The 27,117-nt window shown below is 43.9% G+C and overlaps 2 protein-coding genes across 2 annotated transcripts in view; one reads left to right on the forward strand and one right to left on the reverse strand.

Moving 5' to 3' along the window:
- Positions 1-10,841, forward strand: part of LOC112267709 (potassium voltage-gated channel subfamily H member 7) — a 99,836-nt gene extending 88,995 nt beyond the window's left edge. Inside the window, exons 13-16 of the mRNA XM_042296970.1 lie at positions 834-1,118; positions 3,643-3,802; positions 6,328-6,526; positions 7,407-10,841. Coding sequence (XP_042152904.1) covers positions 834-1,118; positions 3,643-3,802; positions 6,328-6,526; positions 7,407-7,688 — 926 coding nt within the window. The 3' untranslated portion in view covers positions 7,689-10,841. The remainder of the gene's footprint in view (positions 1-833; positions 1,119-3,642; positions 3,803-6,327; positions 6,527-7,406) is intronic.
- Positions 10,611-18,401, reverse strand: LOC112266454 (grancalcin). Its single transcript, XM_024443927.2, has 8 exons — positions 18,243-18,401; positions 14,214-14,396; positions 13,652-13,721; positions 13,416-13,459; positions 12,589-12,736; positions 12,086-12,199; positions 11,727-11,785; positions 10,611-11,475 (listed from the first exon to the last, which is right to left on the reverse strand). Exons 1-8 carry the CDS (start codon positions 18,264-18,266, stop codon positions 11,449-11,451), a joined length of 669 nt encoding a protein of 222 aa, XP_024299695.1. The 5' UTR covers positions 18,267-18,401; the 3' UTR covers positions 10,611-11,448.
- Between the last annotated feature and the right edge of the window lie 8,716 nt (positions 18,402-27,117).

Here is a 27,117-nt window from a genome sequence, read left to right on the forward strand (position 1 = left end):
CGAGAAGAAAATAATAAAACACCTTGTTGGCTCTGGGATTCGAACCAGCGACCTTTCCGTTACTGGCCCAACATTTACCGCTAGGATACCTGCCTTCATCGAAGTGTCTCCAAGTTTGAGAAGACTGTATTCCTACAGAGGGAATAGTTTTAGTTTGGCTTCTAAGAGCTCGGTAAGATGGGAGGCATTGTTGCAACACACCACTCAACAGTTTGGTATCCATTCAAACTAATTAAATTGGTTACCATGGTTACAGTTTTTCAGAATGCAGTTCCATCTCCTAAAATAAACCCCGCTCCCACCATGTCATGCTGACCTGTACTGTAGATTGTCCAAATGTGTTTTTGTCTAATTCAGACAGATTATACCACATTAAAAGTATGGCAATTGATGTTGTACATTTTAAGCCATATCATATCCTTCAAAGCATGCCTTTGGATGTTCTCTCCTGTACTTACTGTTTTCCTTCACATCTACTGACAGTTTCCCTCTCCGCTCACCTTCCCTCTGCTTCTGTGAAGGCAAAGTAGCAAGCACACAATGAAATGTATGAAGTATCTTTACGGCAGCAAGGCTCTGAGGCAGCGGCAGATCTGGTGGGGACCGCTTAGAGCACTACACCTTCCTGTTGTTTGATCTGCCGAGCTGCTGCCTCCCAGAGGAGCTGTCTGCAACAAAGAACCCAGTGTTCCTCCAACACACGCTCATGCATGCACACACACACAGACACGCATGGATGCCCCCACACACGCACACACAAGATCCTAAACACACACGCATGCATACCCGAACGCACGCACAGACACCCTGATTGCCCTCCTCCTTCCCCACAGGGACCCAGATCAAAGAGACGTCGGTGTTCTGCGATGGTGGTGAGCGGGAGAGGCAGCTCTACCCCTCCTCCCAGGCTGTAGCCACCGTGGTGGAGGAGAGGAGAGACTCAGAGGAGAGGGAAGAGGAAGAGGAGGGAGGGGAGGGGGAGGAGCAGAGGCCTCTGTGCTCGGGGGGGCAGGGTTACCCCTTGGTGAGGGACCACACCTTGGGATTTGGGCTGGGGGACGTTGTTCCGGACGCGTCGGGGGGAGGAGACAATGTGGAGAGGAGCCAGTCTTATAAAGGTACAGTTAGAAGCCTCTAAAGATCCCTACAACAATGCTTTTAATGACTAGGTCATTTTGGCTAGACCAAAAGCTGACCCACCAATTCAAATGAGCTCCATACACATTCAAAGATCAAAATAACAATGTATGGGTAGCACAGCATGGAAGCCAGAGGGCACAAAACAACCAATGGTCACACGACAAGACATGTCCTTTCAAGCCATTTTCTACAGAATATTGAGTAACTGTACTGTAATTAATTTGGAAAAAAGGAAATTACCCTGGGCCACTGGAGCAGGATGTCACACATATTAAAAATCCCCCAAAAAGGATTAGGGCTCATCGCCACGGCAACTACCATTATAAGAGGATTATTTATATCCGACAACCAACCAGGGTCATTGGTCTGGAAATGCAGGGTTTCGAACAAACTCTGTTAGATGTTTTAATTTACTGTGTATGTGCTGTTTTTCAGTGGTAGAAAATGCATCAATGATAATATTAAAGCAGAGTGCCTCGACTGACACAGTATCTATTGTTGTGCTGTTCTAGCACGGTGTTAAGGCATAATCTAAAACCAAGCAAAACAGGAGGTAAACGAGCTATGAAAATAGAATAAAGTGCCTGGGGCCAGGAGTTTTCCCTGGTTAGGAAACATGGTCAGGAAAACCTCAGGCCCTATATGGTCAATCCTAGCACTGATCCCAGACCATTTTTTTCCAGTGAGTAAGAAGAAGACAGAAGGACTGGTGAGGCTGGCTTCTTACAGGCCATAGGTTAATTTCAGACCTGGCACTCTTACAGGTTTGTTGGAAAATCCTCTGTTTTATCCCTTGCCAATTTGCCAGCAGATGCCAGCTCATTATCTTGTTGATGACTGGTTGGCATTAGAGATGGCATGACCTATGGTGACCAGCTTGTGAAAGAGATCATGAGCTTAGCTTGTTTGTTTATGCTTTGTTTATCAGCCCTACACACCTACGACACACACACAGATACATACACGCACACGCACACACACACACACACACACACCCCCCCCCACACACACACACACAGCCTCTTTCTCTCTACTCCCCCAAACACGACTTTCACAAATAATTATCCCTAACATAACTACTTTCATTGTAAAATCCTCAACTACTTTAACATGAATGATATGGTAAAAAATATTAAAACTGCCTCGATATGCCCGTAGCCACTGTAACAATAGGCTAAATTAAATGACACGTTTCTATTCGCGTCTCCAGAGTATTGCGCTCCACAATGAACATTCCTGTCGGCATGTGGTGATTTGAGAGTAATATGCTGTAATTCAGTTCTTAAGCGGATGACGGTGATTCCTGGTTTGAGTAGGAGGCAGGCGGTGGATATTGATTCCTGTAATCACCCCAGCATGGAGGCAATATAAATGGTGGCTTCTCTTCTTGACGTCTTTCATTACTGTAAAAGCTATCTTGCAAGACTCAATCACTGAGTCTAGTGCAGTGCTTCGGTCGTCACTAGTTACCACAGCCACAAATTCATAAACTCCCGCCTATTTCTACAATTTCTCTACTTAAAGTCTGATTTTAAACCTAACCTTAACCCTAACCACACTTCTCAACCAAATGTCTAACCCTAACCTTAAATTAAGACCAAAAAGCACATTTTTGCTTTCATTAATTATTACGACATAGCCAATGTTGACATTGTGGCTGAGGTCTCTAGTGGCAACCCAGTGTTTCTCTAGCCTTGCACTGGGTTAAGGTTAGAGTACATATTTGTTCTAGGCCAGCAGTAACACATCTACATATCTAGCTGTTGGTTAGTTGAATTGGTTGTTTTACTGCTGGACTACAACAAACATGTGCAACCTTTTGGGGGTACCCAAGGACTGGAATTGAAACCAACAAAGGTGCAGGTTTTACTTCTAGCCCTGCAATAACACACCTGATTTAAGAATCAAGGGCTGGATGATTGCAGTATTTATTTCTATATCAGGCTTGCTAGTGCTGGGCTAGAACAAAACAGTACACCCCTGTGGGTCCACAGTACTAGGACTGAAGAACATTGCTGGCATTATAGCGATATAACACTGTGGCAGGCATCTGTCAGGTGTGTTCTATTCCTATCAACACCCACTCAGTAGCAGTAAAAGACTAGACCAACTTTTTTGTGCCTGAGGGAGAAATGATTCTGGACAGAGTGCTGCTATTACAGTTTCTAACAGCCAGGGAACAATGTGAGTGAGAGACTGACTGATGCTATAACTGCTGGTTATATAGTGGGGCCAAATGTGGCCATTGATCAATAAAATGGTAGCCTTTGACAGGACTGGTGTGGACGAGGGACCGCTATTTAGTCAGTGTTAGTGGATAGTGCTCTGTACCTTCTCAAAACACTACGGTTATCAGACAATATTGTTGGTCAAAGGCCTGTGAATCATACCTAACTAAAAAGGATTCAATGTTCTGTGGGAAATGATTGGTGCTTTGATTTAGTTGTTTCATAGGTTGATAATGGTACATAAATGTGTTTTTGCATGTGTGTGTGTGTCTAGACCTGCGTGGGGAGGAGTGGGGGTGCGTGCGGCCCAGAGAGGTCCTGGAGGAGTCGGCCCAGGACTCCCGAAGTGGGGTCGTAGAGGAGGACAGTGAGCCGGACATCACCTACGGAGAGGTGGAGCAACGTCTGGACCTGCTGCAAGAGCACCTAAACAGGTGACTGGAAGGGGCCAGGGGAAATTCTGATAGTAATTCGCCATAAGAAAAAGCACAACTTTAACCAAGTCGTTCTGGTGGTAAACAGACTACACCAGTGGTCACCAACCTTTTCGGAGTCAAAATGCATGCTGAGATCTACAGCTCTGATTTTTTTATTAACACGACTTTAAAAATGTAAGCTTTTGCGACAATAACCAATTAAAACAGTACTGTAGCAATGAGGCTGTGCAGTAAGCTATAGGCCCAATACATTATCACCACATACTGGCTTTGCTTGAATTTACCTGCCAATGCATTGTTCTTCGGGACATATTTATTTTATAATCTTTCCAAATTTGAGGTAGGCTATATGATCACACCGGTAATAGATCCATTGTTGTATTACTTGGGAGGCACAGCTGAGTGAGCATACATTTAAATAATTAGCTTTTTATTTTACTGGGCTGATGGTGCCTGCATCTGATGGTCAGTCTCTCCCCTTCCCTCCACTGACACGGACCAAAAAGGGACACAGTCTTCCAGCTGATGGCGAAACTCGAGTCGCACCACATTATTACTGTCACAAATGAATGTTGTTACTCCTTATGAACAGAGAAAGTAAAACATTCCTCGACATTAAAAAAGACCCAAGCCGCTAATAATCACAACGCAAGCCTATAGATACACTTTCCTCCTCATTCATTACTGCTGCCCTGCTTGTTGTAGCGCCGAGTGGAAATAGGAAGAACGCGCATTTTTATGGCTTATAAAAGTATTGAATACAAAGTGTGAGTGCTGAGTAAGAACTTAAACATGAACACACTCATAAAAACAGCAGCTCTTTGCTATATTCGTTGACAGTCTCTCTCTAGTCATGGTTTTCAACGTTTTGAAATCTCACTAGCATTTTTCCCGTAGCTTTCTTTTATGCCTGCTAAATTACTGCAAACTCAGTCATCTGAGCAATCTGATTGGCCAGCGGTGGCATAGTGCACTTGATTTCCTCTCCAAGCCCACCGGGAAGGCAGAATTTATATCTTCAGAAACATGAAATGGCAACAGTTTGCCTTCCCAGCGCGCAGGGCAGCTGAATTGGCTACACCTACCACCAACAGCCAGAAACTAATTTTAAAAAATTGGAACACAAGGCTTTATTGTTGTTGTTTTTCACAGAAATGTGGCGACCGACCAGTTGGTGACCACTGGACTACACCATCTTCAAATAACCCCAAACCCAACTATCACTACATCCCACTGCACTATAGACTAGATACACACGCAAGGTTTTTCCAGTACAACATCCATCAGAATACAACTGGGTTTACCGTACGCATCCACAGTCCACTGAATCATTGCTTGTAAAGTAAGGCTCACTATATAACACAGAGTTGACTTCTGCATACGTTGTGCGTGGAAGGGATCCAGCTGCTACAGACAGCAGACAGCATCGCCTATTTTTAGCTGACGCCCGTGAGACGCAATCGCAACACAAAGACAGCAGACGCCACGGCAAAGTTTGGAGGGGAGGGTTGGGAGATGGTGAGGGGCAACAGCAGACAGAGGGAGGGGTCACATCAGCCAAAAAGTGGGAGGAGGCCTCTGAGTCAGTCCGACTTTTCTCTTTTTATTTATTTCTCTCTCTTCTCTTCTCTTCTCTCTCTCATATATAAATATATATGTGTGTGTGTGTGTGTGTTCCGTCTTTATATAGCCTATGCTCTCTTTCACTTTTTCTCTCTCTCTACTGTATCTTCCCTCTCCATATCCCTTCGTCCACTGGAAGTGGCGGTTACAGACTGGCCACCTCAGGCTCTTTGCAGGCGTAGTCGCTCTCATTTCTCTTGCTTTAGGGAGGTAATGGGCAGACGCCTGGCCACTTAACAGACATGGCGGCCACACTACCCTGCCTCATCTAGCTGGAGCACGCCTGCAAGGGTGTTGATCGGCTCAGATTGTCTTACAGCTCAACAGCAACTGTGACAAACACTGGCTTGTTCTCTGTCCACAGTGCTCTGAAGGCAGTATGGGAGTGTCATGTCTAGATACAGTACACAGGTCTGTGTGTTTGTCATTGGAAATAAATCAATTAAAGTGATATTATTCAATATGGGCTTTTCCATACCTTGAAGGTGTTGTATGCAAAACTGGGGAAAATCAAGAAATGATCATTCACAAAATAGAGAAGCACACATGAAAAGAAATTGGGATTACATTTTGTTTGGGGTGGAAAGGTCTAAAACAGATAAAGATGTGCTACAGGGCCTTAGTGTCTTCTCTGAATTGTTTGGGTTGGGGCTCCCTCTAGTGTTTGCATTGAGTATTACTGACTGCACTCTCCCAATACAACCCCAGACAAGTGCATTAAACAAAACCTACAGTAGCTAAAGCTAATACATAGCTAATACACTGAGGACCTATTTTAAGGTGCTCAGACTTTTACATGAATCCTGCATTGACGTCAGTGGCGGATTTATTTTTTAAAAATGTGAAGCTAGGACCCACCCCTGATGCTGTCTCCCTGGCTCTCCCCACCCACCATCCAGGCTGGAGTCCCAGATGACGTCAGACATCAAGGCCATCCTCCAGCTGCTACAGAGGCAGACCACCGTGGTTCCCCCGGCCTACAGCATCGTCACCTCCAGCCCAAAGTACCAGAGGCCTGCCATCAGGGTGCAGCCTGTTTCTGCCATCAGGATCACAGAGCCTCAACACAGCCTCAACCCTGCTTCACCACTGGCCCAGGTATACTGAACCAGCCCAGGTGAACGAATATGGTCTACACTAGCCATCAGAGCTATATACTGTGTTATACATAATGGCTCTGTATATACTGGCTAGGCACATTACACTCCCCTGTCTATATACTGGTCTATAGGTGCATTATCACTGTCTGTTCTGTATACTGACGGATGGTTACATCCTCCCTGTGTGAGTTTTGGACACTATAGAAGTCAATATCCCTGCCTGAAATTGTTTGTTCTCAGTTTGCTGACCAGCCTGATCTCAGAGCAAAACGTATTATATTTTACTTAAACCGTGCCACTCCATTTAGTGTGATATGTTACTTTATGTTATGTTAAGGTACATTACATTGACTAGATATAACATAGTAAACGTAAACCGGGACACTGAAATTAGTATGATATGTTACGTTTGGTTCGGACAGTAGCTGACAAAAACGAAAGGAGGGTGGTTGGTCGGGGTGGATGGCTGAGCACAAAGGAATGTCTTGCGTATTAAAATCTCATCACAGACAACTTTAGTATTTTAGCAACTTTGCAACTACTTACTACTTTTTAGCGACTTTGTCACTAATTAGCATGTTCGCTAACCCTTCCCCTAACCCTATAACCTAACTCCTAACCTTAACCCCTAACCTAACATATCATACTAAAGCAGTCAAACATAATATATCATACCAAACAGGTTAAATGCGATCCAGACGTAGGACACTATACGTCATACAATTCTTATTATATTGTACGACAAATATTACATTGGTCGGTCAATGTAATGTAACGTAAAGAAACATATCATACTAAATGGAGTGGCACAGTTTAAAATATATATATATATATAATACATTTGGCTCTGAGACCAGGTTGTGCTTACTGCTTCACAGAATCCTGACATGGAGAAGCCCCTGAACAAATCCAAAGAATCCATGTCATGCCAGGTTCCCACGGAAATGGCCCCGGAAGAGGACCTCGGGGCAGGACTGCTAGAGAAGGACACAGAGCCCAGACACATACAAACCAAAATTGACTCTCCGGAGAAACAACAACTACCTAGAGCCCTCTTCCCCTCCGCCAGACAAGCCTCGCTCCCCGACGCATCACCTGAAAATTCCGAAACGCCAGGACTCCACAGGCCGGTATCCGACCCTGGGCTTCTGGGAAAGTAGGCCCTTTCGCCTACCTGCGCCCCTCTTTCTCACTATGGAAAACTAGGGCTTCTCTCAAAGTTTGACTCAGGGTCTTAGAAGGAGACTGTATATGCAAGGAATACTGTCGACTTCCTTCCATTCCTTTTCCAATATTTTCTGCCGATCTCTGATTTAGATGTATTATAAAGTACATTTATACATAGGTATTTATACTGTATATTACTAATATCTGTAATTATCTACCATGCACATATTTCAGATGTCATACTGCCAGCAACACAAAGGCACCTAACATGTTTGTTCTTCCAAGAGAGAAAAGTGCATGTTTTGGAAGCATTTCCTGTTGCATGTTCAAAACACAACACGTCATGCACTGCACAGTCATGGTGTGAGGTCAGCATGCTTTCAGAGTGATGAGTATCCGTTATATAATTATTCCCAATCGATGGGGACAGAGCCACGTGAAACTCTCTTTCAAAGGCATTTTCAATCTGAAAATAAGTGTGCCGTTTTAAACTCGTCGCATGAATGACCTTATCAGACGCCATGTAATGTAGTTGGCTAGTTAACAATCTCCACGTGCGACATTATATACACACAAATATTTCATCATATATTGTGCCTAAGTACCTACCGTCCACTTGTCTTTCAAAAGGTCATCTGATCATAAGAGACAAAGAACCACTATGTAAACTGCATCTTCTATTGGATTATAAATACACAGATATGCAAATGAATATGATTTAAATGGTTGGGAAAGCTCTTCTACAAAGTATCCCTTACACTGCTAAAGTATTCCTTACTTGTGATCACTTTGCACCACAAGTCTCTTTCATGGGGCCATGAAAGCAATAACGACAACATTAAAACATTCATTTACACACATGAATAATATACATATTTGATTAATGACTAGAAATTAGCACGGGTACATGCCCAAAAGTCAAAATTGGTCTTTAAAACTTGTACGGCATGAACTAAAACAAAAGGAATTACAAAAGGAATACATATCCATTTAATATAGCTACTTTCCTCCCCGAATCACTGAATATGTTTTACTATTGAAAATATTGTCAAAAAATAATTTTATGGGAAGTGTATGTATATTTCTGAGCTATACAAAAGTATGTTTTTTGGTATTGTATTAAAAACCTATTTATTACTGTAACTACACACACACAGAGGCATGAACCGGGTGGACTAACGATTATCTTTCACATATGTAATCGATGTGCAGGATCACTTCTCTCTTGAAAGGGCCTGCACTTAACGAAATGCATATCATTGTATAAAAGGAGTTGGAACGCAACATTACATGTTCAGATGTAGAAAACTACAATGAACAGCAACTCTCTAAAGCTGAATTGCTCAGATGTATCTTTTTTGAATTGTTCTAAGAGGAATCAGGCCAAATTCTATTCCATTGTCCTTGCTAGTTATTGAGTAGTTACATGTAACCAATTATGTAAAGGTACAGTAGACATAGCAGTATATCATCAAACATCCTCGTTTCAGAAATCAACTACAACATTGTAATCTGCCACTATTGTCTATTGCCAATCATGCAAAGAGCCAATAGTAGCAGTTTGACAGATTTGATTCTGTTGTTGTCTATAAGCAGGACGTCAACTTTAATTAATACCTTTTATAAGTACTGTACCCCATAATCTTTATAAGCTTAAACTCTTCTTTCCGTGCATGTTTAGGGGCTTCCATTTATATTCCAAGAATGCAGATTTTATTACTGTTTCTAACCAAGTGACAAAATCAATGCTGAGATGGTGTCAGACACCGACAACGTAGAGATTCAGGCCGAGCTAGCAGCTTAGCCCTCGTTAGCCTTAGCTTTTTCTAACCTACATTAGCCTTCACAAATGTCCAAAACACATTTATTCAGCTGAATAATATGCATTCAACAGTCAGCAATGTAAATGTATTGAATATGGACGGATTCCGCATGTCGCAAATTAAGTCATTTTAGTTTTATGACTTATTTTACACAAACATAGTCAAGATGTGTGGTATTGCATGGATCAACATCAAATGGCAATTAGTTTTAACATATTTCAAAACATGTTTGTGATTTATCATGAAAGGGGAAAGTTGGTCTTATAAAATGATAAACAATGGTAAATACACCCATTTTTTCTATAAGCTAACACAACTTTCCATAATTTTTTAAATGTGTTTTGGTTCAATTGTGTATCAGCCCAAGGAGTGAGATACATTATGAAAAACACATATCATGCTCCCATATGTAGCAATTAACAGATATACTAAAAACTTTGTAGTCAGGGCAAATGGAATCTAGAGAAGTCATATTCATTGGGAACACTATAGCTATGCATGTTTTGTAGCAGTACTTAGTTGAGTTTGAATTAAAGGCAGACTCAGCAATATGACATATTGCTGAGTCTACCATTAATTTCAGATCGTACCGGCCCTATCCTATGAGTTGTGCCCCTACACAGCTATAAGCCTTTTCGGAGGGCACAGGTCCTTCGCTCCATGTAATGCCAGTTGAGTGGCCACGACTACTCGATCTCAGTTTTAAAACCCAACACACATAACCCTGGCAAAACAAGCTAAGGTGCTTCTAGTATAAACTTTCCAGAGCACAGATGCTATACCAAGTAGCTGAAACATGACATGTCCAATACCTGAAGAGTGCCCCACTGAACTTTTCATAGAGGTCCCACTTTTGCACAGAAATTAAACAAAAAAAAGTGTGCTTTACTAGAGAAATTTCACTAGTGCTGTTCACAATTGTTTTTATGCATTTTTTTAAATGTTTGCCACTGTATTTTTTACAATGCAGCACTTAACAGCTGATATGAATGTTTGTCCTTGAATATGCTGTATTTAAAGAAATGTAATATATTGTGTACATATTGATGAAAACCATGTGTAATTGTATAAATTAATAAACAGAATGCATACTGACTACAAACTGAGTTTATTGTGTTGTGAATAACACCTATATCACTGATGAATGCCCCAATGGTCACAATGCACTTAACTACATGTCTGATAAATATTTCACCCTGAACTATAAAAATGCAGGTTATCACAAAAAAAAAAAGTTGTACATGTAATTGTTGGTGGTAGTTAATGCATGCTTCTCTTTGCAAAGGAATTACAGTGCATGTTTACAACACAGTGCAGGTTATTCATACATTTGTGGATGCCCTAATTCAAATCAAGAGACGCATATAGTTATCCTTAAAAAAAAAAAATGCAGCGCCGGCATAACTGTATATTTGTAATAAAAATATTATATATCTATACTTCAAAATGTATGGAGTGTTTAATGTAAAAGTAATTCACACCTATATATAGTGGTTACAAAAACAGCATATACAGTGGGGGGGGTGAATCTGGAAAGCGACGATCCGAGATTGTAATGGCACAAACGTCACCATGGTAAAGATCAGTGACAGCTTTGCCATCCCTTTCTTTGTTTGAACCTACCACTGTCAGTTAGCAACAGAATTTACAACAAGCAGATACATTTAGAAACACGCCATGTGTTATCTGGCAAATCTGCACATTCCTGTATTGTGTACAAGGCAGACATTATGGCAAACAAACCGTTTCTGTTGTAACCTCCTTCCCCATTTTAAGTTGGTCATGGGAATCGACCTAAGAATTATTGGCTAATATTGATTGGTGCCTTCCCATTATTTAGGGGAAGTGGTCAGCGAGCCCCAGACTGCCGGTTGAAGTGCCCCTCTGACTCCAGCACGGGATGGGCCCGGGCCAGGCCACTCCACTCCACTCAGATGGCCATTGTACACAGGATAAACTGCAGGAGGAAAATCAAGAGAAAATTTGCTAATTTTGATGTAATTACTATAACTTGCATGTCAGGACAGGCTATTGGAAATCCCATGACAGACTGGGGAATGAGAGAGAGGAAAACTGGGTTGTGTTCATCAGGACACAATGTTTTAAAATGAAACCTAAAAACAAATGCATGTTCAGATAACACTGAAACGAAGAGGTACTTTCTTCCATTGTGTGCCTACTGAACACGGCCCTGAATTTCACACTTACGTCATCGTATTGGAAGTTGACAGCCCCCTGCTGCATCTGGTCTCTCCTCCTGAAGCTCTCTGTGGAGACACATAGTAAAGATGGCAGTGTAGAGGTGAAATTTGAATGCCATTCATTGGACTACAATACCCAGCGAGACACTGTGCTAATGAGCCTACGAATGCACAAAAGAGACCAGGACAAAACAAGACAGATTACACCGCAAAAGATAATGATTTGAATGAGTAAAATGTTAGTGAATGACAGAATTTATGTTATTTTATAACGAAACCCATTGCTCTGGATTGTGAGGAAAATTGAAATGCTGTTGAATAAAAGGTTAAACATCATCACGTGCAGCCTCCAAGTGAGCATCGTACCTGTGAGGGCGCGAAGCTTCACAGCACATGCCACATAGTCGTCAAAGTAGATCCGGCCAGCCTTGCTGTAGCGTTTGATGACAGCGTTCAGAGCTTGTGGGCTGATCCTGTAGCCTGTAGGAAGAGATCACAATATGCATCAAATTATTCATAAGCCAACCTAGTATTAGGATTCATCTAGTGACCACTGCATTTAGTTGACAATGACCATAAACACCAGCCTTTGCCTAATTGTCCATCTACTTTGTATCAAGAAGGGTCTCTCAGACCAATACCTTGAAATTATCTGTAGCTACAACAAAATTATGATTACTGTAGGAGTCTATCATCAATGGTTTAAATCATTTAAAGAAGTCAAGCCTCCCAGCCCCTTTCGGATGCTGCATCTGAACCAGGCTCTGGAATGCTGTCCCCTCTTTGGATGGCAGAATGGACTATCCCATGTCATCATCCTATCAAAATGGACTATCCCATATCATTAGCCTGGCCGAGCACTGACTCACCCATAGCGGAGATGGACTGGGTCATCTCATGGGGTTCCACCGTGCCACTCCGGTCCTGGTCGAACATCATGAAGTTCTGCTTCCAGCCACTCAAGGCAGCAAACAGCTCCTTGAACTCATTGAAGCCCAGCTTTCCGGTCATGTCTCTCTGGTGGGCGGTTAGTTAAGGGTTAACTCTGTTCGTTAGGTAAAGAGAAACTAAAAACGGCCATGTGAACTGGTCTCACACAGGATATGATGAGTTGTGGTAAATGTTGTGGGAGAACCAGACCTTTCTGCGACTGAATCAATTCCATAAGTAATCCTCTGTCTCAATATGGCCCACTTACACATGTATCATGGGTTTAATATGAAGGAAATACATTTTATAGAACATCCCAAACTGCTGACTGTTGTACATCCTTGTTGTAAAGTCTTATTACTGTACATAAGAAGGATGAACATATTCAGAGAGAAACAAGACTAGAATGTTCATCTACCTCTGAAAATGGAGCTACAGGCATGATACAAATGGAGCATGAGCGAAGTTCAGTCTTGCAAATTTATTGGCAAATACAATACTAAATGGGACCCAGTAAACTAGGCCTTGTAAAAGAGTCAAATATACTGCGGCCGGCCACCTACTGCTCAAAGCTTTCCCACCTCTACAACTGTTCAAATAGAAGGATGAACTCAGCACTGACAGAAGGTTTAGTAATTAATTAACATTTAGGACTTCTGTTCATCTTTCACCAGCAAGTCAACATAGCAAAGTGCAATACCAAACAAACATCAATGACACTGGACAGAGGCCCAGTCCAAGAGATTCATTGATATAGAAAGGATACATCCAGCATTGCGATCATGATTCTACATGTCTCCAAACTGAAGGCTGTTGGAGAAGAGAAACAACGATCACACAATGAAAAACATACCATGACAATACCAATCAGAAAACCAGTGACAAATCTTTGCAAAGACTATTTTAAAGCGGGATACTCAAATCATAAAACACACATAATATAATTGGATCATTTATGACCACAAAGTGAACCTTGGATCGTGGGACTCGGTGTGAACTTACGAGTATAGGTGCCACTGATACCAGTCTGTGTAAGACACCTCTGAAGCTCCTCTGCATCAATCTCCCCATCCTGCAGAAGAATATCCCTGTAAGATTACTCTCCAACAACAACTTATTACTGTGCAGTGAATTTAATATTTAACAAAGGTTGAGTCATGCATCCTCCAAAACATGACCCGCCAAACCGCGCTTCTTAACACTCAACCCGCTTAACCCGGACGCCAGCTGCACCAATGTGTCGGAGGAAACACCTTTCAACTGACGACCGAAGTCAGCCTGCAGCTGCCCGGCCTGCCAAAAGGAGTCGCTAGAGCGCGATGAGCCAAGTAAAGCCCCCCCCGGCCTAACCCGGACGATGCAGGGCCAAATTGTGCACCGCCCTATGGGACACCCAGTCACAGCTGGTTGTGACACTGCCTGGGTCTGTAGTGACACCTCAAGCACTGCGATGCAGTGCCTTAGACCACTACACCACTCAGGAAGCCAGTAATGTTGCATTCTATCCAAAGAGGAATATTTACTGTACCCATGATCAATTTAAATGAATGCATTGATCACTCACCTGTCCTGCTATGGTAGTAAAGTACCCCCACATGGGGTCATTAACAGGCTGCTGAGGAGGAGCAGCAAAGGTACCAGGGTAGCCTCCACCATTCTGGGGGTAGCCTGCCTGGGGTGGGCCTCCCATGGGTCCACCCTGCATGGGCATACCCTGGGGTTGCATGCCTTGCATTGGTCCTCCATACTGACAAGAAAAGGAGAGTACAGTCAAGTAACTGGGCTTAAGGAAAACTTCCCAAAATTACTAATTCAATAAAAAACAGATTGGAACACTCAAAAAACAAGCAGCTATATACAGTGCCTTCAGAAAGTACTCACACCACTTGACTATTTCCCAAAGAAATTGTGTTACAGTCTGAATTTAACATTGATTAAATTTAGATTTTGTGTCACTGATACAACACATAATACCCCATAATGAGAGTGGAATTTTGTTTGTAGAAAATTTTGAAATAAAAATTCTAAAGCTGAAATGTCTTGAGTCAATAGGTATTCGACACCTTTGTTATGGCAAGCCTAAATAAGTTCAGAAGTAAAAACGTGCTTAAAAAATCACATAATAAGTTGCATGGACTCATTCCGTGTTCAATAATAGTGGTTAACTACCCCATATCTGCATCCCACACATACAAGTATCTGTAAGGTTCCTCAAATCAAGTAATGAATTTCAAGCACATATTCAACAACCAAGACCAGGGAGGTTTATCAATGACTCACAAAGGGCACCGATCGGTAGATGTGTAAAAAATAAACAAAGCAGACGCTGAATATACCTTTGAGCATGGTGAAGTAATTAATTAGGCTTTCGATGGTGTATCAATACACTCAGTCACCACAAATATACAGGTGGCTGTCCTAACTCAAATACCAGAGAGGAAGGAAACTGATCAGAGATTTCACCATGAGGACAATGGTGATTTTAAAGCAGTTACAGAGTTTAATAGTTGAGGATGGATTAACAACATTGTAGTTACTCCACAATATTAACCTAAATGACAGAGTGAAAGGAAGGAAGACTATAGATAATAAAAATATTCTAAAACATGCATGCTGTTTGCAACAAGGCACTAAAGTAATACTGTAAAAAAATTGGCAAAGCCATTCACTTTTGTCCTGAATACAATGTGTTATAGGGCAAATCCAACACAACACCGAGTACTACTCTTCATATTTTCAAGCATGGTGGTGGCTGCATCAGATTATGGGTATGCTTGTCATTGACAAGGGTGTTTTTTAGGATAAAAATAAACAGCTATAAGTACAGGTAAATCTTAGAGGAAAACCTAGATCAATCTGCTTTCAAAACAGACACCGGGAGGCAAATTCACCTTTCAGCAGGACAATAACCTAAAACACAAGGCCAAATCTACACTGAAGTTTCTTACCAAGATGACATTGAATATTCCTGAGTGGCCTACTTACAGTTTAGACATAAAATTGCCTTGAAAATCTATGGCAAGACTTTAAAATGGCTGTCTAGCGATGATCAACAATCAACCTGACAGAGCTTGAATACTTTTTTAAAGAATAAAGGGGCAAATATTGTTCAAGCCAGATGTGCAAAGCTCTTAGAGAATTACCACAAAAGTCTCACAGCTGTATCGCTGCCAAATGTGCTTCTACAAAGTATTGACTCGGGTGCGAATACTTACGCAAATGAGATATTTTTGTATTTCATTTTCAATAAATGTGCTAATAAGTCGATAGACAGGTTTTTTTACTTAGTCGTTATTGTGTGTAGATGGCTGAAAAAAGTATAATTTAATCCATTTTGAATTTCAGGCTGCAACACCAACATAAGGAATAGTCAAGGGGCATGAATACCTTCTGAAGGCATTCTGGAAGTTCTTACACTAAGGCTTGATGCCATGATGGGAAGCAAACAGGTATACCATTACTGACGTTTGGACATCACATGACGTCTTCCTCAGAGAGTAGTCACACGTATATGATGTAGTCAGGTGATTGTTTATAACTGAGTCATGTGCATTCTTTCCAGTTTCCCAACTTCTAAATATTTTCACTGTCAATATAAGCAAAAGTAACAGGTTGTGGACCTATTTGTAGATGTAGCGAGGATATTTTCACTGACAATATTAGCAGGGTGTGGACTAGTCTATGACTCCCATTCCATTGCATTACATTGAGCCACTGGACATCCCTTTTCATTTTGTGAGGAAAATGACAAGATGCTCCGACGCTGCCCAAATGTTCCATCTAAATGCAATATATTTTTTAACTTATTCGTTATTTTACCAGGTAAGTTGACTGAGAACACATTCTCACTTACAGCAATGACCTGGGGAATAGTTACAGGGGAGAGGAGGGGGATGAATGAGCCAATTGTAAACTGGGGATTATTAGGTGACCGTGATGGTTTGAGGGCCAGATTGGGAATTTAGCCAGGACACCGGGGTTAACACCCCTACTCTTACGATAAGTGCCATGGGATCTTTAATGACCTCAGAGAGTCAGGACACCCGTTTAACATCCCATCTGAAAGACGGCCCCCTACACAGGGCAGTGTCCCCAATCACTGCCCTGGGGCATTGGGATATTTTTTAGACCAGAGGAAAGAGTGCCTCCTACTGGCCCTCCAACACCACTTCCAGCAGCATCCAGGGACTGACCAGGACCAACCCTGCTTAGCTTCAGAAGCAAGCCTGCAGTGGTATGCAGGGTGGTATGCTGTTGGCACGTGAGAGTTTTGTAAACATTTGGAACTGAACTTTCATATAAGTGAGAAATAATTTCAAACACAAAATATACACTCACTCAGTTTAGGAACGTTTCACCCAGCTGTATTTTCCAAGCAAGACTACACTTCCTCACCTCCAATTACCACTTCAAACATCTGCAATGGAGCATAACTGGGGAGAAGTTTTGTACCCCTTGTTCTGGAAAATTCTGCCAGGTAAAACTTTGCCAAACTGCATACATTAAGTATATATTTTGGATTTGAAAGATTCTTTCACCCCACGTGAAAGTTAAGTTCCAAAGGTTTCCAAAACCGTATTGCAAGCAAGGATTATTCATGTTTCTAACTGTTAAAAACAGAGCATTGGGATTGTAGTTTATTGATCCAGCTGAGGCCCATTAGTTCAATTGAGAATTCGAGGTCTGGGTGTAAGCTTACTCCCACTTGGGTTCTCGAGAGCTAAGTGTGGACATATCCTAGGGTAATGCAGTGACCATGACAGAAGAATAACAAGCACTCCATTTCCCCAAATGGGAGAGGTTGAGCTGTGGGCCATACTAGAGGGGTTGAAACAGTGTATGTAGCCAAGACTAGGCTACTAACTACAGATAGGCTACTGTAACTAGTTAGCCACCTCCCTAGTGTATTTACATAGGGTGATGTTAAACTACAGCATTACGTGCTTTTAAAAGACTGCCAAAATACCAGCTGGCCAAATTCAATTGTTAACATTACTCCGAAATAAACAAGGCAACAGTAAACATGTCGTCCCCCAGGAATGAGCCAGTGCCACCCTTGGGCCAATTGAGATATCGCGAGTGACACACACATTTCAGTTAATTCCTTTAGCTCCCACCTTGGGCCAATCTGTGTAATTTTGTACATTCCGGATCACAATGACAAAACGATTCATTCAACCAAGTTGAATCAAAATCTGCCCAATGCTGTCTGAGATATCGTGTGTGACCAATGTACGAAAGAACGCACAGATCCACAATCCCCTCCGAATTCATCGAAGGAGACAATAATTTATATGAAAACTGGAACTAGTGACTAAACTAAGTAGCTAGAACTGAGGGCAATATCAACTTTTTTCATAACCAAGATATAGCCTAACAGTTACTTGCCTAGAAAGATGCGAAACCTTTCAATGTCGATCCTTTGAAACGAGTGTGCTTACAACTGACCGTGTTACAATGTTTCACCACAAAGATACATTTTAGGAGTCTTATCTGAGCACTCCCCTAATCGGAAATGGAATAGGCCAAACTCCTGACTTATGTAGACTACTGTAAAATCACAATCAAAAGAAAACACGAAGCGTTTACTCACCCCGCCATATCCTGGATAAGCCATATGTACACTATAAAGAACTGCCACAAAACGATTCGATGTACTGAAATGTTTCGATGTAAAAAAGTCAGTAAACGCAATGCAAAACCGAACCTGTTACTTGAAATACACTGCGACAACGGCATGTGTACATAATTTCCGGTCGTCACTAGTTACTCCAGCCACAATGTCGTAAACCCCGCCCATTTCAACAATTTCTCTTCTTAAAATGTGCTTTTAAACCTAAACGTTATCTTAACCCTAATCTTAAACACATTGCTAACATTATGCATAACCCTAACCTTAAATTAAGACCAAAAATCTAATTTGTATTTTTATAAATTTTTACGAAATAGTCAACTCTTACTTTGTGGCTGTGCTATCTAGTGGAAACCATCTTTTCCAAGAAAGTGTTGCGAGAAGGCGGAAGTTCGAATTGGCTAATCGACTGATAGTGAAGATAGCCAATGAGGAAGCTCACAGCATTCAATTAGCTTCAGAAGCATTCTTGGTACTTCGCTGACGAGAAGATAGGCCTGCTGGCCATTCAAATAGAATAGAATAGAATAGAATAGAAGTAATCCAAAGAGGAATGTTCTAGTGTGGACCCCTGGCTTTCTTTCCCAACCACCATCATCTTCAGGATGAGCTCACCGGCACAGACAGGGAAGCAAGGCTCCACTTCCCCCATTAGCAGACAAGGGCAAGCGGATGGGGCCTGTTGTTGTGGTAGGCAGAACCTGTTTTGGGAACTTTGGTCATGTCACTGTGGAGGGGGTGCCCTGCTCTGCCCTGGTGGACACTGGGTCCACAGTAACCCTGGTGAGGCCGGATATTGTGCCAGGTTGGATTCAGTTTGAGCCCACAACTGTGCAGCTCCGCACAGTCCAGGTGAGCTGGCACCCATGAAAAGGAAGGGAATAATGACTCTAACAGTAGGGGGCAGGACTGTGCGTCATCCTGTGTGGGTGGCGGCTGTGCAGGACCCTTGTATCCTGGGGTTGGACTTTCTTAGGAGCACAGGCTGCCAGTTAGACCAAAACGGGGGCACACTGAGCTTCTAGGGAGGGCCGGCAGTCACCATGGCCCCCCGCAATGTCACATTCACTCAACCCAACACACCCTTTACTGCAACAGTTAAAGCAGCAGAGACTCATGGCTGCCCCCCCCCTCCCCCACATCTGTGTGTGACTTTTCCCCAGCCCCCTGTCTCCTACGGCTGTGTGTTGCATTCCCCCAGCTACCTCCATGACACATCCCTCCATGAGTCCGGGCCGCACCCCCCCAGCCCAGCTACCCCAGATGGGAGAGGAGAGGACACTGTCTGCAGTGATGGAGATATGGGGGAGGAACTGTGTTGGTCTTGCCCCCGAGCAGCAGGAACGGTTGTGGCAGTTGCTGTTTGAATTCAGAGACAGCTTTGCGCTGAGGAAGAGGTGGGTCAGACTCATCTGGTGCAGCATGAGATTGACACAGGTGATGCTCGACCCATCACGATGCTCAACCCATCAAGATGCGTCCCCGCCGTATCCCGCTGGCACGCCAGGCGGCGACAGACAAGGCTGTGTTGGAGATGCAGCGGGCAGACTTCATCGAGCCCTCAGACAGCACCTGGGCGGCGCCAGTCGTTGTGGTTTCTAAGAAGGTGGGCAAGCTGAGATTCTGTGCGGACTACAGGTGGCTGAATGAGGTAACCAGGAAGGACTCATACCCCATACCACGTAGCGATGAGTTGCTGGACCTGGTTAGGGGGTCCTCCTGGTTCTCCTCCCTAGACCTCCGCAGTGGCTACTAGCAGGTGCCCCTCTCCCCAGAGGCCAGAGTCAAAACTGCATTCTCCACTAATAGAGGACACTGGCAGTTCAAGGTCCTGTGCTTCGGCCTGTGCAACACTCCAGCTACTTTTGAGCGTTTGATGGACAGGGTGCTGGATGGCATCCCCCGACAGCAGTGTCTGGTATACCTCGATGACATCCTGGCCCATGGCAGCTCCTTCCAGTCAGTCCTGGTGGCGCTACGGCATGTGCTGGAGCGGGTGGCTGCCGCAGGTCTGAAGCTCCACCCCGCAACGTGCCACTTCATTAGGAGAGAAGTGTCCTTGGGCCACCAAGTGGGGAAGGAGGGGATCAGCACCATGGAGGACAAGTTGGGGGCTGTCCGAGACTGGCCCACCTCCACCGACCAGCGTCAGCTGAAGAGCTTCCTGGGCCTGGCCTCGTACTACACGAGGTTTGTACAGGGCTTCTCAAGCGTCGCTGCTCCCCTGAACCGCCTGCTGCCACAGGACAAGGCCTTCACTTGGACAGTGGAGTGTGAGGAGGCCTTCAACACCCTCAAATGTGCACTGATCAAGGCCCCCATGCTCGCCCCCCTGACCTCACCTTGCCCTTTATCCTGGACACAGACTCGAGCAATGTGGGCATGTTCGGAGCTGCAGAGTCCATCCACAGCGACCAAGGCAGAAACTTTGAGTCCCGTGTGTTCGCCACCATGTGTGAGAGGTTGGGTATGCACAAGACCCGCACTACTCCTCTCCATCCTTAAAGTGATGGCCTTGTGGAGCGCTTCAACAAAACGCTTGGACAGCAGCTTGCCATCGTCTCTGCCAAACACCAGCGTGACTGGGACAAGTACCTGCCTATGGTCCTCATGGCATGCCGCTCCGCTGTCCACGACTCCACCTCCTGCACGCCTGCCCTCCTCATGCTGGGGAGAGAGATGGTGTTTGGTCGGCCCCTGGATAGCCCTCATGTTCCCCCGGGGCCGGAGTATGCCCGGAGACTCCAGGACCGCCTGGAGACCATACCCAGCCTCTCACACATTCACCAGCTGCTCTCTGGTGAATGCAGGTGTGAGGCAGAAGAGGAACTATGACGTGCACACCCGGGGAAGGCACTTTGTGGCTGGGGAGCTGGTCTGGGTCTACAGCCTGCTAAGGAAAAAAGGCAGATGCCCCAAGTTGGACAATCACTGGGTGGGGCCCTGCAGTGTTCTGGAGAGAGTAGGGGAGGTTGTTTACCAGGTGCAGTTTCCTCCCAGGGGGAGAAAGGTGGCACTGCACCGGGACAGGTTAGCCCCATACAGAGGGGCCTTTTCTCCCCAAACACCAGGGACCCCCACAATTCCCCTCTCTGGCAATGACATTCTCCAGGCACCCACCCCCAGGTGCTGCAGACAAGGCTCCAGACAGCCCACTCCCCCTGTCTCTCTCCCTGAGTCACAGCGTGGTTCCCCGGAGCCATGGACTGTAATTCCCCTGTATTCCCCACATCGTTGTCCCCCATATCCCTGCCTTCATCCCTTGGGTCCCAGAGGGGCAGCCCCCTGCCATGGATCTGGACACTCTGCGACCATCACGGCCACGCAGGCAAAGGAGACCTCCGGGTTGCTTCAGAGACTTTGTTTGTTCCCTTGGGAACGAGGGACTTTGTGGTGGGGGGGGCTGTGTAGCGACCCGCACAGACAGCTGTGTGTTATGTGTTAGGCTATTGGTTGCGTTGTACTTACCAGTACCCAGTGTTCGCGGGGTCCGACATGCCAATCGACCTGCTATCTGCCAATTATGGGAATGCCTGGAATGTTCGGATGCCGGGCATCCTGGTGGTTGGCGGAGGGGCGTGGAGGGGCGTTGGGCAGCGGAATACAGCACTGGAAGTTAAGAACAGGTTTAGCCATTGTTCTTTCTCTTACATCTGGGCTTCACAAGAGAAGGTTGGTTTGGTTTGGTTGGTTTAGCCTGTGTGAAGTTGGGTTAATAAACCGTAAATTCGTAAACTCAATCCTCTGTCTGTTCCAATTGTTCCTTTATGATCTAGTCAGGTCATTACAATAGGAAAAGCTATCATATGCTTGTTTTTGTTTTTCCTGCACAATAATCTGATCTTAAACTTACAAGGGCTGACTGGCCTATTATGAATAAGCATTTACATTCACCAATAAGAACGACACAGACTCAAACATGCCACTATCTTCTTCACACCATAGTCAATAGTCACCACAAGAGGGTACCCAAGATGCAGCTTTTAAGGCCATTTCATGTAGGCCTTCCCCGGTGTGACGCTTTTAAAGCCGTGTAAATCTCTCTAGGACAAGGTGACTTTAATCAATATATTCAGCTCTCTTTACCCTCAGGTAAATCTCTAGCCAAATATGTCTTTATCCTAGTGATCCAACATTCCAATGTCTCAGATGAGCAAGAACACAATACATACGATGGGTGTACAATTAGACTGTTGTAAAAATAAGATAAGCATTCCTTCAAAACCAAACATTGACCAAATGATGAGAGGAATGCTTATGACCGAACAACCAGTATTGATATATACAGTGCATTCGGAAAGTATTCAGACCCATTAACTTTTTCCACCTTTCGTTACATTTCAGCCTTATTAAGTGCAATGTGCCTAGAAATTGAGCTCAAGTGGATCATGTTTCCATTGATCATCATTGAGATGTTTCTACAACTTGATCTACAATTTACCTGGGGTAAATTCAATTGATTGCACACGATTGGAAAGACACACACCTGTTTATAAGGTCCCACAGTTGACAGTACGTGTCAGAGAAAAAACCAAGCCATGAGGTTGAAGGAATTGTCCGTAGAGCTCCGAGACAGGATTGTGTCGAGGCAGAGATCTGGGGAAGGGTACCAACACATTTCTATAGCATTGAAATTCCCCAAGAACACAGTGGCCTCCATCATTCTTAAATGGAAGAAGTTTGGAACCAGCAAGACTCTTCCTAGAGCTGACTGCCCGGCCGAACTGAGCAATCCGGGAAGAAGGGCCTTGGTCAGGGAGGTGACCAAGAACCCGATGGTGACTCTGACAGAGTTCCAGAGTTCCTCTATGGAGATGGGAGAACCAGAAGGACAACCATCTCGGCAGCACTCCACCAATCAGGCCTTTATGGTAGAGTGACCAGATGGAAGCCACTCCTCAGTAAAAAGCACATGACAGCCCGCTTGGAGTTTGCCAAAAGGCACCTAAAGAACTCTCAGACCATGAGAAACAAGATTCTCTGGTCTGATGAAACCAAGATTCAACTCTTTGGCCTGAATGCCAAGCGTCACGTCTGGAGGAAACCTGGCACCATCCCTACGGTGAAGCATGGTGGTGGCAGCATCATGCTGTGGAGATGTTTTTCAGTGGCAGGGAATGGGAGACTAGTCAGGAATGAGGCAAAGATGAACGGAGCAGAGTACAGAGAGATCCTTGATGAAAACATGCACCAGAGCGTTCAGGACCTCAGGCTGGGGCAAAGGTTCACCTTCCAACAGGACAACAACCCTTAGCACACAGCCAAGACAATGTGGCCCAGTACATCACTGGGGCTAAGCTGCCTGCCATCCAGGACCTCTAAACCAGGCGATGTCAGAGGAAGGCCCTAAAAATTGTCAAAGACCCCAGCCACCCCAGTCGTAGACTGTTCTCTCTACTACCGCATGGCAAGCGGTACAGGAGTGCCAAGTCTAGGACAAAAAGGCTTCTCAACAGTTTTTACCCCCAAGCCATAAGACTCCTGAACATGTAATCAAATGGCTACCCGGACTATTTGCATTGTGTTCCCCCCCCCCAACCCCTCTTTTACACTGCTGCTACTCCGTTTATCATATATGCATAGTCACTTTAACTATATATTAATGTACATACTACCTCAATTGGGCCGAACAACCAGTGCTCCCGCACATTGGCTAACTGGGCTATCTGCATTGTGTCCCGCCACCCGCCACCCAGCACCCGCCAACCCCTCTTTTACGCTACTGCTACTCTCTGTTCATCATATATGCATAGTCACTTTAACCATATCTACATGTACATACTACCTCAATCAGCCTGGCTAACCGGTGTCTGTATGTAGCCTCGCTACTGTATATAGCCTCGCTACTGTTATTTTCACTGGTTTTTTACTGTTGTTTAATTTCTTTACTTACTTATTGTTCGCCTAATACCTGTTTTGCACTATTGGTTAGAGCCTGTGACGAATAAACTTTGATTTGATTTAATTTGATTTGAGGAGTGGCTTCGGGACACGTCTCTGAATGTCCTTGAGTGGCCCAGCCAGAACCTAATCTAACATCTCTGGAGAGACCTGAAAATAGCTGTGCAGCAACGCTCCCCATCCAACCTGACAGAACTTGAGAGGATCTGCAGAGAAGAATGGGAGAAACTCCTCAAATACAGGTGTGCCAAGTCATACCCAAGAAGACTCAAGTCTGTAATCGCTGCCAAAGGGGTTTTAACAAAGTACTGAGTAAAGGGTCTGAATACTTATGTAAATGTGATTTAAAAAAACGTTTTTGCTTCGTCATTGAGGGGATTGTGTGTAGATTGATGAGGGGGAAAACACATTTAATAATCCATTTTAAAATAAGCCTGTAACATAACAAGATGTGAAAAAAGTCAAGGGGTCTGAATACTTTCCGAATGCACTAGACAGTAGACACCACCAGTAGACATTGATTAGACAGTAGACACCACCAATAGACATTGATTAGACAGTAGACACCACCGGTAGACATTGATTAGACAGTAAACACCACCAGTAGACATTGATTAGACAGACACCACCGGTAGACATTGATTAGACAGTAGACACCACCAGTAGACATTGATTAGACAGTAGACACCACCAGTAGACATTGATTAGACAGTAGACACCACAAGTAGACATTGATTAGACAGTAGACATTGATTAGACAGTAAACACCACCAGTAGACATCGATTAGACAGTAAACACCACCAGTAGACGTTGATTAGACAGTAGACACCACCAGTAGACATTGATTAGACAGTAGACACCACCAGTAGACATTGATTCGACAGTAGACACCACCAGTAGACATTGATTTGACAGTAGACACCACCAGTAGACATTGATTAGACAGTAAACACCACCAGTAGACGTTGATTAGACAGTAGACACCACCAGTAGACGTTGATTAGACAGTAGACACCACCAGTAGACATTGATTAGACAGTAGACACCACCAGTAGACATTGATTCGACAGTAGACACCACCAGTAGACATTGATTAGACAGTAAACACCACCAGTAGACATTGATTAGACAGTAGACACCACCAGTAGACATTGATTAGACAGTAGACACCACCAGTAGACATTGATTAGACAGTAGACACCACAAGTAGACATCGATTAGACAGTAAACACCACCAGTAGACGTTGATTAGACAGTAGACACCACCAGTAGACATTGATTAGACAGTAGACACCACCAGTAGACATTGATTTGACAGTAGACACCACCAGTAGACATTGATTAGACAGTAAACACCACCAGTAGACATTGATTAGACAGTAGACACCACCAGTAGACATTGATTAGACAGTAGACATTGATTCGACAGTAGACACCACCAGTAGACATTGATTAGACAGTAAACACCACCAGTAGACATTGATTAGACAGTAGACACCACCAGTAGACATTGATTAGACAGTAGACACCACCAGTAGACATTGATTAGACAGTAGACACCACAAGTAGACATTGATTAGACAGTAGACACCACCAGTAGACATTGATTAGACAGTAAACACCACCAGTAGACATCGATTAGACAGTAAACACCACCAGTAGACGTTGATTAGACAGTAGACACCACCAGTAGACATTGATTAGACAGTAGACACCACCAGTAGACATTGATTCGACAGTAGACACCACCAGTAGACATTGATTAGACAGTAAACACCACCAGTAGACATTGATTAGACAGTAGACACCACCAGTAGACATTGATTCGACAGTAGACACCACCAGTAGACATTGATTAGACAGTAAACACCACCAGTAGACGTTGATTAGACAGTAAACACCACCAGTAGACATTGATTAGACAGACACCACCGGTAGACATTGATTAGACAGTAGACACCACCAGTAGACATTGATTAGACAGTAGACACCACCAGTAGACATTGATTAGACAGTAGACACCACAAGTAGACATTGATTAGACAGTAGACATTGATTAGACAGTAAACACCACCAGTAGACATCGATTAGACAGTAAACACCACCAGTAGATGTTGATTAGAAAGTAGACACCACCAGTAGACATTGATTAGACAGTAGACACCACCAGTAGACATTGATTCGACAGTAGACACCACCAGTAGACATTGATTGACAGTAGACACCACCAGTAGACATTGATTAGACAGTAAACACCACCAGTAGACGTTGATTAGACAGTAGACACCACCAGTAGACGTTGATTAGACAGTAGACACCACCAGTAGACATTGATTAGACAGTAGACACCACCAGTAGACATTGATTCGACAGTAGACACCACCAGTAGACATTGATTAGACAGTAAACACCACCAGTAGACATTGATTAGACAGTAGACACCACCAGTAGACATTGATTAGACAGTAGACACCACCAGTAGACATTGATTAGACAGTAGACACCACAAGTAGACATCGATTAGACAGTAAACACCACCAGTAGACGTTGATTAGACAGTAGACACCACCAGTAGACATTGATTAGACAGTAGACACCACCAGTAGACATTGATTCGACAGTAGACACCACCAGTAGACATTGATTAGACAGTAAACACCACCAGTAGACATTGATTAGACAGTAGACACCACCAGTAGACATTGATTAGACAGTAGACATTGATTCGACAGTAGACACCACCAGTAGACATTGATTAGACAGTAAACACCACCAGTAGACATTGATTAGACAGTAGACACCACCAGTAGACATTGATTAGACAGTAGACACCACAAGTAGACATTGCTTAGACAGTAGACACCACCAGTAGACATTGATTAGACAGTAAACACCACCAGTAGACATCGATTAGACAGTAAACACCACCAGTAG

The sequence above is a fragment of the Oncorhynchus tshawytscha genome, linkage group LG14, assembly GCF_018296145.1.
Source record: "Oncorhynchus tshawytscha isolate Ot180627B linkage group LG14, Otsh_v2.0, whole genome shotgun sequence".
Classification (NCBI taxonomy): domain Eukaryota; kingdom Metazoa; phylum Chordata; class Actinopteri; order Salmoniformes; family Salmonidae; genus Oncorhynchus; species Oncorhynchus tshawytscha.

What these genes read in the sequence shown, in the direction of transcription:
- LOC112266454 (XM_024443927.2), bottom strand. Translation starts at nt 18,266, where the DNA reads ATGGCTTATCCAGGATATGGCGGG. An exon ending in CTTATCCAGGATATGGCGGG is followed by an intron (nt 14,397 to 18,242) that starts GTGAGTAAACGC and finishes TTTTCTTGTCAG; the next exon opens with TATGGAGGACCAATGCAAGG. An exon ending in TCAACTTCCAATACGATGAC is followed by an intron (nt 11,476 to 11,726) that starts GTAAGTGTGAAA and finishes TTCCTCCTGCAG; the next exon opens with TTTATCCTGTGTACAATGGC.